Source organism: Solea senegalensis, linkage group LG6, assembly GCF_019176455.1.
Source record: "Solea senegalensis isolate Sse05_10M linkage group LG6, IFAPA_SoseM_1, whole genome shotgun sequence".
NCBI classification, from domain to species: Eukaryota; Metazoa; Chordata; class Actinopteri; order Pleuronectiformes; family Soleidae; genus Solea; species Solea senegalensis.
The window spans coordinates 5172063-5186032 of NC_058026.1; the positions used below are offsets into that span (position 1 = coordinate 5172063).

General features: G+C 41.7%; 1 protein-coding gene across 1 annotated transcript; it reads left to right on the forward strand.

The window, feature by feature from the left end:
* The first annotated feature begins 6559 nt into the window (after window positions 1–6559).
* LOC122770665 lies at window positions 6560–9628 on the forward strand. Its single transcript, XM_044027648.1, has 2 exons — window positions 6560–6728; window positions 7374–9628. The coding sequence occupies exon 2, from the start codon at window positions 7431–7433 to the stop codon at window positions 8685–8687; it is 1257 nt and encodes a 418-aa protein (XP_043883583.1). The 5' UTR covers window positions 6560–6728; window positions 7374–7430; the 3' UTR covers window positions 8688–9628.
* Window positions 9629–13970: the final 4342 nt, after the last annotated feature.

A 13970-nucleotide genomic window follows, 5' to 3' on the forward strand; every position in this document is an offset into this window, starting at 1 on the left:
TGAGTTTTGACATCCCTGCTGTACAGGGTCACATCAGGTGAGCATAGAGGGGGGTAATCGTGATGTGACAGATATACTCTTTGGACGTTATTAATCTGTTATTCACTCGGACAATGGGTGACTCCACAATACGTTGACTAAAACACCTTAGAGATAGTCATGAGGCTCCATCTGCAGAATGAGTTTATTTTAGCGCAGCGGTCAAGGGCTCGTGATCTGTGACTGAGAGGTGAAACGAGGACAGAGGCACAGCTCTGACCTGTTTTTTCGCCCGAAAAGTCAAACAAACAATCAAACAAATGCCCACACCACATCCACTTTGGAGTTTCTGCCTCTTCTTATTTACATCACGTTGTCGTCACAATCTTGTGCTAAAGCTTTAAAGGTACAGTGTATAAAAATGTAGCCCCATTTATTGGTGAAGTTGCATGTTGCAGCTGAATATATTGTTCAGCTCCAGATAGTTTGTGCCTTTGTAGATCCATAAGTTGTAATTCACACGTGTGAATGGTATAATATTGGCCTAATATTGTTAAAATTGCACTTATTTATGTGTCAACTTTTCCATGACAAATATCTCAGCCACTTCTGATCTGTTCTGTTTTATACCATCATCTCATAATTGCTTTTTTTATTTGCTTGCCGTTATTTGAAGACGATACTTGTTTCCCAACAAGTAGTATCTTGCATGTTTTAGGTATCTCATGTCAGACCCCATCATATCTTAGTATCCCAGTATCCTGTAATCTTTTGGCAAGACCATAATATATGAGTGTCCAGATCTCCACAAGTATCCACATGATGGCTAACATGGCTGTTGGTTGAGTTAATAGAAATCTGGTCACATTTTTTCAATTGAATTCTCTCCAAATCCTGGAGCTACAGTAGCCGTGCACTGTGTTTTACAAATTTTAAACCATTCTCCCTCAGTTATTTGTTCCTTCAATTCTTTCCCCCCGTTTTTTCTTTAATATACAGAGAGGACGTCTGAGATTACTCTGCATTATGATTTCTGGATTACCTCAACAATTCCGTTTATTGTATTAGTTTTAATCTCCTTCTCAAAATAATCCCTTATTTGTAGGTATACCGATATTATTTCTGCATCATTTACTAACATGCTTGGCTATAGAGTTGCAGGTTTCATTTTAGGTGAAATCCCAATTACATAATGCTGTATTAATAAAAAAACACTCATTACAACTTAATTTGATTTATTATCACAGAATCCTCCGTCTTCCTCCTGCAGATCCATATTTAATGAGCATTGAAACACAGATTAAAAACTTAAATGTTGAGCGTCTGAGGGAAGGTTTGCTGAGGACAGATGTGTAATTAAGTTCCATCTCTCTCTCTCCCTCTGTGTCTCCTTCTTGTTTTTCCTCTGTGGAGAAATAAAGATTAATCAGTCTGTCTGCATGTGTTTTCCCAGTAGACGGGACATTTCAGGACACAGATTTGTGGGATGAAACTGAAAGTTATAGCAGAGATGAAGCAGAGGTCGCGTCCACTCTTAATCACAATAATCATCCAAAGAATAAAAAAAATGACATCATGGATTTATGTATTTAGAATTGGATAAACGCTGCCGAGAAGTGCAAATTCAATTTGACAAACTTTAAAGAGCTTAACTTATGCTGTTTATTCGGCAGTTCAATTATTTCAAGTCCTTATTTACGAGTTGCGTCATGAATTTTTTACAGTGTTTTTACTTTTCTTGGAACGCAGTGTGGCCTGAAGTCATAAAATTTGTTTCACTGAATACTGGAAATAAAAGCATAAAGGCTCAATATTTGAAAACAACAACTTCAGCCGGGGTAGGATTTGAAATAAAGACATTGTTTTGGCCAATATGACAATTTTCTTCCTGGTGTGAGCTTTCCAGTGATAGGAAAAAGAAAAGGAACATGTTTGACTCTCACACTGGGTCTACGGGACAGTGTAGCGTAAATATTTTAGAAGCTGCTCTTCAGTGCGCATCTATAAATGATTTTTCTCCACCAAGCGGAGACGTCAACGATTTCATTCTGTGGCAGTTACAAATGGACGCAGCCAAACTGGCAACCGTGCACGTGGTAGCAGAGATAAAGATTTCTAAATGCAGATGAACTTGGCCACCACGATAACCTCTCTCTCTCTCTCTGTCTCTGTCTCTTGGCTTGAAATGGCTCAGTGTATGTTACTGTACGTTTGCATTTGTTTAGAATTACTCAGCCTCACATGATGGGAATCTCTGCCTGATGTCCAACAACAGGATGAGGATTATTAGAGTGGTGAAAGCCACTGCAGTGCTGAGACTGTTGATAGAGATTGTGAGTCCAAGTGGATCGAGGAATGGAGAAAGGAGGGAGGGAGAGAGGGGAGCAGCTAGGGAGAGCGGTGGGGGTGTTGGGTGGTAGAGGCATGACTCTCCTGATTTGAACTTGAGCGTACACACACAAGAAGTCAAACAAGGCCACTGTACACTGTGGACACACACACCTGAAGGCACATACACACACACTTTTTTTTTTACTTGTGTACTTATAAGGACAAAATGCATCCACATATAATACTCATCTTAACTTGAAAGAACCATTTTGGTACTTTAATTATAAATGTATACTTTTCATAACTTTTTCATACTTTTGCAAAATGAGACAATAAGGGGACAATAAGCTAACTAACTAACTGACTGGCTAGCTAGCTGGCTAACTTACTGACTAACTAGCTACTTACTTAACTAACGAACTAACTAATTAGCTAACTAGCCAGCTAACTTAATGCTGCAATAAGAATGGCTGAAATGCATGTTGCTAAAGCTCAGATGTACTAGGAAAAAAAACCTCCCAGCATCATCACAAAACAAACAAACATGACACATTATCAATGCTATCTTCTGTTTGAGCCTCCAGTCTGGTAAATTTCCAACTCCCCTTTCCTGATTTGTAAAATCCCATCTTCTAATCTAGCAGAGGTGGAAAGAGTACTGAAATAAGTAAAAGTACCACTATTTTGATAACATTTGACTTACATACAAGTAAGAGTACTGGTCTAAAAATGTACTCAACTTCAAGTAAAACGCGTAGCTTGTTTAAAATGTACTTCTCACATTGTTTTTAATTAAAGGCAAACCTTTACAAATGAAAGTGCTGACAAAATAAAATATGTAAGCACGTAAAGTATCCGTCAAAATGGGTCAAAGGTCACAAATACGTTCTCACTCACTCAGGGACCTTAATTAGTGCGAATTCACCTGTCCTCGTCATTCACCTGTCCTCTGTCCTCGTCTATCTATGTGGGTTTTCATTTTGTGTGGAAACAAATAATTCACACTTGCACAAAGACTTCTGTTTTGCCAACTGTGTGAAATGTTTTTTAACAGCCTGACTAAAGTTCACACACAGACACCTCAAGTCTCTCTGCCATGTGCTTTGACCAGGCTTCCCCAACACTGTTTAGGTTCCATGGCACAGATCGGGTGCATGTACAGTAATGAAGTCACTGCTGATCTCTAACACACCAACCTTCAGCACAACATACGGCGCCATGATAAGAGTCACGGCGGGTACGAGCTAATGTTCAAAGGTGGGTCCATCTATAAAGTGTTTCGGGACAGACATGTACTGTACGTGGCAGATTATGATTTACCACTCACACACTGTCTGGAGACATAAAGCCTAGCCTAGCCTCTGAGTTACATGATACATGATGTCAGCAGGTCCACTACTCACTCTGGTCCAGAGTGTAATTATCTGTAATTATTGTCAACTTGTTTTTTTGAGCTCCATGTGCAGATTAACCACTTGAAAGGCTCGGCTCATTGACCTGAATTGTGTTAAATGTGCTGTGGAAGGGGACACAGGTTATTATAGTTAATGAAAACTCGTGAAATTTCTGCAAATCTCAGTTGTTGTAGAAAACCTAAAGTTCAAGTTTATTTGTCCTGAAAAAAGAAGCAGAACATTTTTAATTAAAGCTGCAAGCAGCATTGTGCGAGGACCTCACAGCCCTTGACCCTGGTCTCTTGTCTCACATGCAAAGTTTTGAGCAGCTCAGTCAATTCAAGTTTTGTGGCGATTGGTTTAAAATGATGATGTTTGCTGTGGCCATGCCCTTTTTATGGATGCACATAAATGAAAACATTTAATTTAACCTCATTTAATTTGACTTTTCTTTCTCAGAACCTCGCGCCCGACCTCTTCTCTGAGTCTGTGCACACCACTGTGTCAGAGCCACGCACCGACATGTTCAGATGGATCTGTCAAGGTCGCTGTAACAGGTCAACAGAGGGACTGTTGTTGCTAAAACAGCGCAGAGCGGAGGACATGCAGGACGGTTGCATACATAAATTAAAGAGGGAAAACGACGACTGTTGACTTGTTTTGCGAGCGACTGGCGAAACTGGCAGAGACACAGAGTTTCCTGTTTGGATTTCATCTCAGTGTGCAGTGAGGAAGTGTCACTGTGCGGCAGATCATTCACGGAGCAATTTTCCTTTACACCCCCCCATACCCCCACCCCCGCCCCCCCTGTGCAACCTCACCCCAACTGAACCTCCAGGGCTGTGAAGTCCTCACATGCTCTCTCCCTCGTCTCGCCCTCGCTCTGTGTATTACATAACACCTCTCTCTTTTTTCCAGTCACACTGGCATCCAAGTGGCTCACTATCTCTGGATGACTGCCCTTACATTTACAATGCCATTTTATGTAGTTTACAGATTAACTCACAGGCACAGTGACACAGTGTAGAGGTGAGGAAATGACATGTCCTCACACATGTTGTTCTTTTGCAGTGGCAACTGCTGCACGTGGGAAATGAAGATTTAGCAATGAAACAAGGACACCTACTAAAGTGTCAGGAGTGGCACCTGGTGTGGTCTTGTACGACTGAAGTTCTGACGAGATGTTGTGCGAGATTCTCCCAACATTGGTACAGTATCGAGTAATAGTAACTGTTGCCTGTCTACCATCTCCAATCAGCCTGGTCATTCTCCTCTGACCTCTGGCATCAACACGTCATTTTTCCTCCCAGAAAAACTTGTGAAAATCCTGGTAGAGCAGTAGATTTTTGGAAATACACAGACCAGCCATTCAAATTCACTTAAATCATTTTTTCCCTTTTCATATTCTGATGCTTTCATGACCATGTCCACATGAGTAGAAGTAGTAGTTTTTGAGTTTAAGTTGGTAGGTTTTTTTCACAGAAACAAAGGCAGCGTGTGCCGATCACATGACTGAGTGTCTATTTCACCTTGAACTTATACTTTAATGAACACCTGCAGAGAGCAAACTAGGACAACTGAAGCCACTGTGACCGCTGTGCAGAGAAGCCTTTGTAAACTATACTGTATGATCTCACGGTCTCATACGGTCATGTAAAATAAACCCCATGGGACATGGGGTTTAAAGGAATCAGCCGTGATTTTCTCTTTATTAAAATCACCAACAAAAATGTGACTTTTGTTGAAAAAAGGAAAAATCAGACTCAGTGACGTGCAAAGTTGAGCTCATTATCAGATGAGTTTATGTAATAAGCACTGAGTGGTGAGAGGGAGGATACCGTTTTCTGAATATTTTGTGAGTATTTTGTGCAAAAGTGAGTTAAATGTGTAATCTACTAAGATCTAAGATTTTGTTTGTGTGTGCATGCGCTTGTTTCTGTTACCTCACATTTTCTGGCATAATAAATGTTGACTGAGGACACTTTTCGGTTAATTTGTTCTCCTGGTTACAACTTTTTAGTATTATTTGACCATTGTAGTTTACAAATACACAATAAGCTACTTCTACGATTTGTGTTTGTGTGTGTGTGTGAGGGCAATTGCTCAGACGACAGGATGAATCAAGAAGGATGAGAAGAAGTAGATTGATTGTCATTAAAAAGGAAGAGCACACACATTTCCACAGTTGAGTAAAACATCCAAACATTTTGACCCCCATGGCTCGAGTGTGATGACAAAAACAACTCTGCACATTGATGGCATTTGCCATGGACACAAACACAGGATGTGAGCTTTAATGAAATGTTATGGGTTCTTCATGTACCACTTTTTTTTCTCTTTTTTTTATGTCGCCATGAAATAATTCAATAATCTACTTTTGAAAATAGAACTTTGAATTATTTGTCGCAAAGTATTTTGATCATCGATTCATTGGTTTGAGTTCTTTCTCTGTTAAATGTGAATTTTGCTTGTTTCTGTTGCACAAAACAACACATTTATGTCATGTAGGAAACACAGATCTATATTTGTCACCCTTTTCAGTATCTTATGGACAAAACAACAAGTAAATCAGTCGAGAGGAAAAAATCTATAGATGTATAAATGTTGTATATAAAAAGTTAAAACCTATAGTTTATTTAAGTGCATATATCTATATAAAACAAGTTTTATTTAAATAAAGCTTCCCTTCCCTGTTTTAATTTCTACTTCCAAGCTTTGACTTCTGATTTATTTTTAATCAGCTTAAACATGAACGTATGGATGACTCTGAAGGCAGCACGTGTATGTTACCGTTTACTCAGCTGGCTTCCCGTTAGAAGGAGGAGGAGGAGGAGGAGGGAGGGGTCAGCCGGGGTGAGGATCCGACCCTGACTGAACCGATGATCGGGGGGTAAAGAAGCAGCAGGAGACGCGCGGAGCTCGTGAGGAGCAGAAACATCCAGAGGAGCAGGGAGCGTCCACATGTCTCCTCTCTCTGATTCATGAGCGTCTTCTTCACCAAAGCGTCCTGCAGCTGTCACATCGGTAAGTAACATAATATCAGTAGTGTCACATGTTTCCCCTTATGTAGGCAACACTTAACTGGGCTTCACTTATTGTTAATGAATGGATGTGGGATTTAATGCATATAAAAAAACTGGTTGTGATATTAGCAAATGGCCGATTCTAATATTATTAATTGTTAATGAGACAGTGATCAAATAATCAAACGTTTCAGATCGAAGCTATGCTATTTTAGCCATATAAGCATTTTTAAATGATTCTTTATTATATGTATATTAAATGTGTTTATTTATGAGGATCCCCATTAACTTTGCCCACAGCTAGACTTCCTGGTTTTACGCCTTAAAAACATACATTAGACATGAAGCAAATTTGAAACCATACAGTAACAAAAATAGATACATTTGTGAACCAGTTAGTGAATTTGTTGCAATTAATATGATCATTAAAAGTTCCACTGGTGAAATGACACATTTTGTATCCAAGTTTTTTTTTGTAAATTCCTGTTTTCATCACATATTTTAAGTTTCATTCATTTTGTTTGATTGTCTTTAAATTCAACACATTACAAAAGCACGCAGCATGATGCTGATTAAGAGTTTTGCAACTCTGTCAACAAATCCTGGGCTCATGATATTATGTGTTTGTGTTTCCCTGTGCCACTAGGTGGTGCCATTACTTCATTGTTGACCATCAGTGAGTTCCTGACAGACACAAGTGACTATGACAGGTCAGACTGTGGGAGCGGTCACCCAGGACCTGTCAGTGCCATCCCTGCGAGGTGTGGATGCACTGGACTACATGCCTCTAGGTGGCGCCGGCTCCTCCACCAATGACGCCGTGTCCATCCTTACCTCCACAAGCAAGCTGACCCGAACCCTCCTGGGTCGCACCTTTGCTCTGCGTCGCAAAGAGCACCATGCCTACGCTGAAGCTAGGGCGGGCAGCAGCTGCGACGAGGAAGGCGGCAGTAACGCCGCACGCCGCAAGCGGGAGTTCATACCCAGCGAGAAGAAAGACGAAGGCTACTGGGACAGGAGGAGAAAAAACAACGAGGCGGCCAAGCGGTCCAGAGAGAGGCGGCGAGCCAACGACATGGTGCTGGAGAGGAGGGTCCTGGCTCTGCTGGAGGAAAACGCCTGCCTGAGGGCGGAGCTGCTGGCCCTCAAGTTCCGCTTTGGTCTGGTCAAGGACCCGTCTGACGTGACCATCCTGCCTCTCTCTGCTCACCCACCACCCAGTACGACACATTACTACCAACCTCAAACCAACGCAGCTTCATACACCAGGGCCCACCAAATGCACCATCGCCATCCGCAGCAGGATGGCCTCTGTGGAGCGAGGGGAGCTTGGCCCCTGTCGAGTCACAGTGCATCTGAGGAGTCCGGTGTCACCTCAGGCAGCTCCAATATGGGCAGCCCCATGTTCTTTGAAGACACACTGAGTGAACGCGGTGGGCCCTCGCCAAAGGAGCTGGTGGAGGAGCCACAGGGCTTCGAGTCCCACATCTGTCCACTGGAGGTCAACGAGGCTCCATATGTGCACAAACAAGACTCTGCTGAGGGTTTGAGGAGTCTCCCACACAAACTCCGTTTCAAAGGCCCCGGCGGGTGCAGTGACGGTGGGGAGATGTCTCCTTCATCTGTGAGCAGAAACACTGAACCACCTGTCGCAACTGTGGTGCCAAGCGTCCAGGTGAGGAGTCACCAGCAGGCGGGGTGGGACAGTCACGCCGAGAGTCAGACTCTTTGGTCCAGGGAGGAGGCCAGTCCTGGACTCAGGCCCCAGTACCAGACTCTCTCCTCAGATTATTATACCCCCTCGTCTCTGCAGAACTCCAGGGACACTAAGTACACTGCTGACAACAGTCTGCGGTCGCAGATCAGCTGCTTGTCTCAGGAAGTGGCTCAGCTCAAAAGGCTCTTCTCTCAGCAGCTGTTCTCCAAAACACGCACAGAGGGCGGTCAGAGTCAAAGATAACGGACACATTTTTGTCTCATGTCTTCCAAACAAACTCAAAAAGAAGCTTTTGTTTAGTGAACTGTGTGTGTGTGTGTGTGTGGAAGTCCACACACCACAAGTGGACAAGAGAAGTCACTGAAGGTGATTCATGTGTGATTCACGGTGTGTTGGATCATAGTGAATTCCACAAGCACTGCTGCTCTGAAGAGAGCAGTGCCCAAATATGGACATTGTTAAACGTCTTAGTTAGACATACACATACTGTAGGTATTCACTGTTGGCCAATCCGAGTTCAAACCAAGCTTTAGAACGGTGAAGAAATTCGATTTTGAATGTGGTTGTTGGAGCCAGAGTGTTGATCAGAAACTGCTAATCTAGGATTTTCACACACAACAATCTCTGGACCAAAAAAAGAGAGTGCATAAAAATCAAAAGAAATAAATTTCATTTCCTTTTCTTTTTTGACAAACAGCCTTTCAGTACAAGATGTATTGTGTATTACATCACCATGTGTGAGTTTTCTGCTGTTCACTATAAATGTTTCCAGTTTATCTTCTTTACCTCACGGCAAGATCAATTAAAAAAAAAATCACAATCATCAAGAGACAAATTATGAAAATGAGTTGGTTTTTTTCTTCGATTTTTTTTGGTTTTAAATCATTGTACGTTTTGTATTTGTTCTAAAAAAAAAAAAGCAGCCTGGATATAAAATTGTCAGGATACTAATGAAGACAAGACGGTTTCAAACACTCGTCCCTCTGCACTTTGCATTATGTCACAGACTCAGTGTGGCACTGCAGACAGAGTGAAGGCGTTCAAAGTGCTGGAGTCAGGAGGCGCAATGCTCAAAAACATGAACAACATCACAAGTTTTGCTACTGCTTCTGCTCAAGTCATGCCCTGAACATTTCATGAATGCCTTTCTTTGTCTCAATAAATTCTTAAAAATGCAATCACCACCTTTGCGTCAGTCTGCTAAGGTCACTGAATTGTGTGTGTGTGTGTGTGTGTGTGTGTATATGTGTGTAATTGGTGGTCACACCGTGCTGGGGAGAAGGAGAGCGGAGTGAGGCTGCTCTACATGAGTCATCTTTCGCGTCAGTAGTAGGGAGCTATTTTTAGGCTGGAGGCAGCGGTGGTGGTCACTGATTGGCCCACACTGCAGTGAAGGATACAGGTTCAGAATACATTAACACCTGGAAAGAGGATGAATCTGCAGATCAACACGTGAAGTCTCTCCAGAAGAGCGCCCAGGAGCCAGAAACCTGCAGCGCGTATACGTTAAGATTGTTCATTCAGCTTTCATTAATGGCGACTTAATTACAGTGAATCTCATTATTCTGCATTAACAAAATTCTTGAAAATGTTCCATCCTCATGCAGTGTTTTAAAAGAGTGTTCTTTATTTAAACACAAGGTGGCGCCACATACCTGTACTGCAGTGATCCCTGGGTCTCCTTCCTTCCCTCCTTCCTTCATTCATTCATTCATTCATACTACAGAGGTCGTCTCCACCATTGTGGCTCTTGTTGTATCACACTGAACACAGCTCCCTTCCATCAAATGACCAATTTCATGCATTTCAAGCAGTGAAGCAACACGGAAAACAACAGACACACGGTCAGCACACATGCATTTTAATGGTGGAAGTGTGAGGTTACAGGCAGACACACAGTCAACCTGTGGGCCTCATCTTCTCTCTTCTGCAACAACAACAACAACAACAACAACAACAACAACAACAACAGCAGCAGCAGCAGTGTTGGTGTTGCATAGATGTTCCTGAGGTCTTTTGTCTTGTGTTCAGTCTTCATCCAGCCCAGACTCCAACCCCCAATGCCACATCGGAAGGAGTGAGAGCCTTTTTGGTTGCTAGGCAGGCACCACCACAGTTGCCAAGGGAATGCCTGCATGCAGAGGCAGCTGCATGCGGAGATGGAGGAGTGGAGTGTGTTGTTGGGGGTTGGTGGTTCCAACAGAGAAATGGTGGGGGGAGGAGCTAGACAAGTTCAAGGTCTAATGGTGGTGGTGGTGGTGATGGTGTTTCTGTGTGTGTGTGGTGAATGTGTGCACATGAGTTACGCTGACACAAAGCAGGGGGAAGGGTGTAAGTACGAAAGTGGGTTAGAGGTGTGCGTGTGTGTGTGTGTGTGTTTAGAAAACAGGGCTGACGTAACTGCACTTGAAACGTGGTGATGAGGACAACAGGCTTTGTGCGATCACATCACAGAGGAGACAGTTATTTATACAGATGATTTCTGTGTTTATTGTATTTTTGTTTCATTTTTATAAAGATATATATTTATTATTATTTTGTAATAATGAATAATTATTATTATTATTTCTCGTGAATGCAGCCATTTCCTTGACAACTGTTGTGGCGCCTGCCTAGCAACCAACCAAAACGGCTCCCACTCCTGCCTATGTGACTTTCTAGTAAAGTCAGGATTAAACCCTCGTTTGCAAGTCAAATGGAATCAAAATCACATTTCACTCACATCGTGCCAAATCCCAACAAGATGCATTGCATATAAGGTGGAGACCTGACAATGTTATTGTGAGAGGAGAAGAGAAACCAAAACAGACAGATATTAAAACAAAGGCTCCTTCTTCTTCTTCTTCTTCTTCTCCTTCTTTTTGGTATTTAATGTTATCATTATTAGCAGTATTCAGTTCTTTCTTTGTGTTCTCGGTAGATGTTCTCCACTGTTGAGCTGGTTATTGTTTTCTGAGGAAGAAAAAGAAAAAAAATCTACTATCTACTATGATGTCAGCATGAGCACAACATTCACACCTCTCCTTTGTGTTGGTATGAAAAACACACACACTGGTTTACAAGACTTCAGAGGACATTACATTGATACATTCATTTCCTGGAGACTTACTCTAACCTTAACCATAATTACTACTGGCCTAATCCTAACCCTGACCCTAACCTTAACCTTCATTGAATCCATCATCAGGATTACTTAAAGGTCCAGTGTGTAACATTTTAGGAGCGTTATTTTATTCGGCCACGTAATTTCACTCTGCAAAATTGTGACTGTTATTTTTTTTCCGGATGGTGGTGGATTTTCCCAGAGCTTACTTTTTTTTCAGACAAATTCACAGCTAAACGATTACAACATATGTGGAGGGAGGTTGTAATGCAGCTTCTGTGGGACGAGCGCGTCTGGTCGCAGACAGGCTATGACGCGATGCACACTTTTGTTTTCTGCATATTTGCAACGTGTCCGGTGTCAAATATAAAGAAATTGTATGAGCCTTATACATACATGTGATAAAGGCCTGGCTTTGTGTAGGCTTACATGTTTCTACTGCAACTCAAATGGACAAAACAACTGTACAAACAACAAGAACAAACTGAACAATTCCACAGCGAAATTTTGATCTAGGTGGATTGAATCTATAAAACTTGAAGCTTTTAGACGTCCAAACTTTTTTAACGAGGACCAGATTTGATAATGTGAAGATGTTTAACAATGACTTTTACATACAAATGTACTGTTTAATTAAAATTAGTGATCTAACTATGACATTTTTGTCTCATTTTGGACGACATATTATACTATGACTTTTATGACTGATTTTAGACGACATACTATACTATGACATTTTTGACTGATTTTGGACGACATACTATACTATGACTTTTTGACTGATTTTGGACGACATACTATAGTATGGCATTTTTGACTAATTTTTTTGGAGGACATACTAACATATGACTTTTTTGTCTTATTTTGGACGACATACTATACTATGACAGGGCCACACGGTGATGTAGTGGTTAGCACTCTCGCCTTGCAGCGAGAAGACCCGGGTTCGAGCCCCGGTTGGAACAAGGGCCTTTCTGCATGGAGTTTGCATGTTCTCCCCGTGTGTGTGTGCGTGGGTTCTCTCCGGGTTCTCCTGCTTCCTCCCACAGTCCAAAAACATGCAGTGTGGGGATTAGGTAAATTGGACACTCTAAATTGACCGTAGGAGTGAGTGTGAGAGTGATGTTTGTCCCTAGTTGTGTGTGGCCCTGCGATGGACTGGCGAACTGTCCAGGGTGTACCCCGCCTATCGCCCGATGTAGCTGAGATTGGCACAGCACCCCCCGCGACCCTCTGGTGGAGGATAAAGCGGTTAGATGATGACTGACTGACTGACTATACTATGACTTTTTTGTCAAATTCTGGACGACATACTATAGTATGTCTTTTTTGTCACGTTTTGGACGACATACTATACTATGACTTTTTTGTCACATTTTGGACGTCATACTATAGTATGACTTTTTTGTCAACTTTTGTATGTCGTTGCATGTTTGACAAAGAAATCATACTATAGTAATTCGTCCAAAATATGACAAAAAAGTCACAGTTTAATATGTCATCTAAAATGTGACAACAAGTCATAGTTTAGTGGGTTAACCCTACCATCTCAGCTGAATGCCGAATGAAAGATGCTAGGTGTTTGTCCACTAGGGGAAAACTAAACATGAAACGTAAACCGTGATTTGTATAACGGTAAATGAGGGCTCAAGTGTTTTTTTGGGGGATGATTTTGGTCAATGCCGGGGACTAAGAGTCAGAACATCACAGTCTCTGTTTCAACTTAGACCAGAGCTTTGCAAACTCCAGACGTTGGTCTCCAGAAAATTGTTGCAAAACTTCCAAGGCCCACACCCAGATTTGCTCTTTGACAAGAATGTAGTGAAATGTAGTGATTTCATAGAAATCAGAACATTTAGGCTCTTTCGAATGTGCAATATAGTGTCTTGTATCCTTTTTTTCAGCACAACCTAGGCAATTTGATGAAATACATATATATATATACACATATATATATATATATATATAAAAAAAATCTTGTTGAATTTTTTGAGTTATCTTGTGTCAAAGACACAATAACAGAGATCAGGCCGTGTTCAATGCTTGACATTGTTAAAACATTTGTTCTAAAACTGTAAACTTGAAGTAGTTGAAGTACTTGTACAGAACAATAAAATATGTTTTGATGCACTATCAACCAGCAATAACTTGAAGGCCCAGTAGTGGGCGATGGCCCAGACTTTGGAAAGCACTGATTAAACCGTTCTTCTTTTACTTATAGTCAACAGTCATTTGCTGCAGCCACACATTCTGCATCTGACTCAAATCAGCGTGTTTAAGAACAAATCCATAATGGTGGACAGGAATAAAGAATGACTGCTTTCATTTTGTAACACAGCACGCGTGGCTCGTCCCCCTCCCTCCCCCTCTCTGAGTGGGAGGGGGAGGGAGGGGGACATTCCTTCCATTCTTGTCCTTCCTGA

Bases quoted from the DNA above. Each gene is read 5' to 3' on its own strand.
- LOC122770665 (XM_044027648.1), top strand. From the start codon at position 7,431: ATGACAGGTCAGACTGTGGGAGCGGTCACCCAGGACCTGTCAGTGCCA.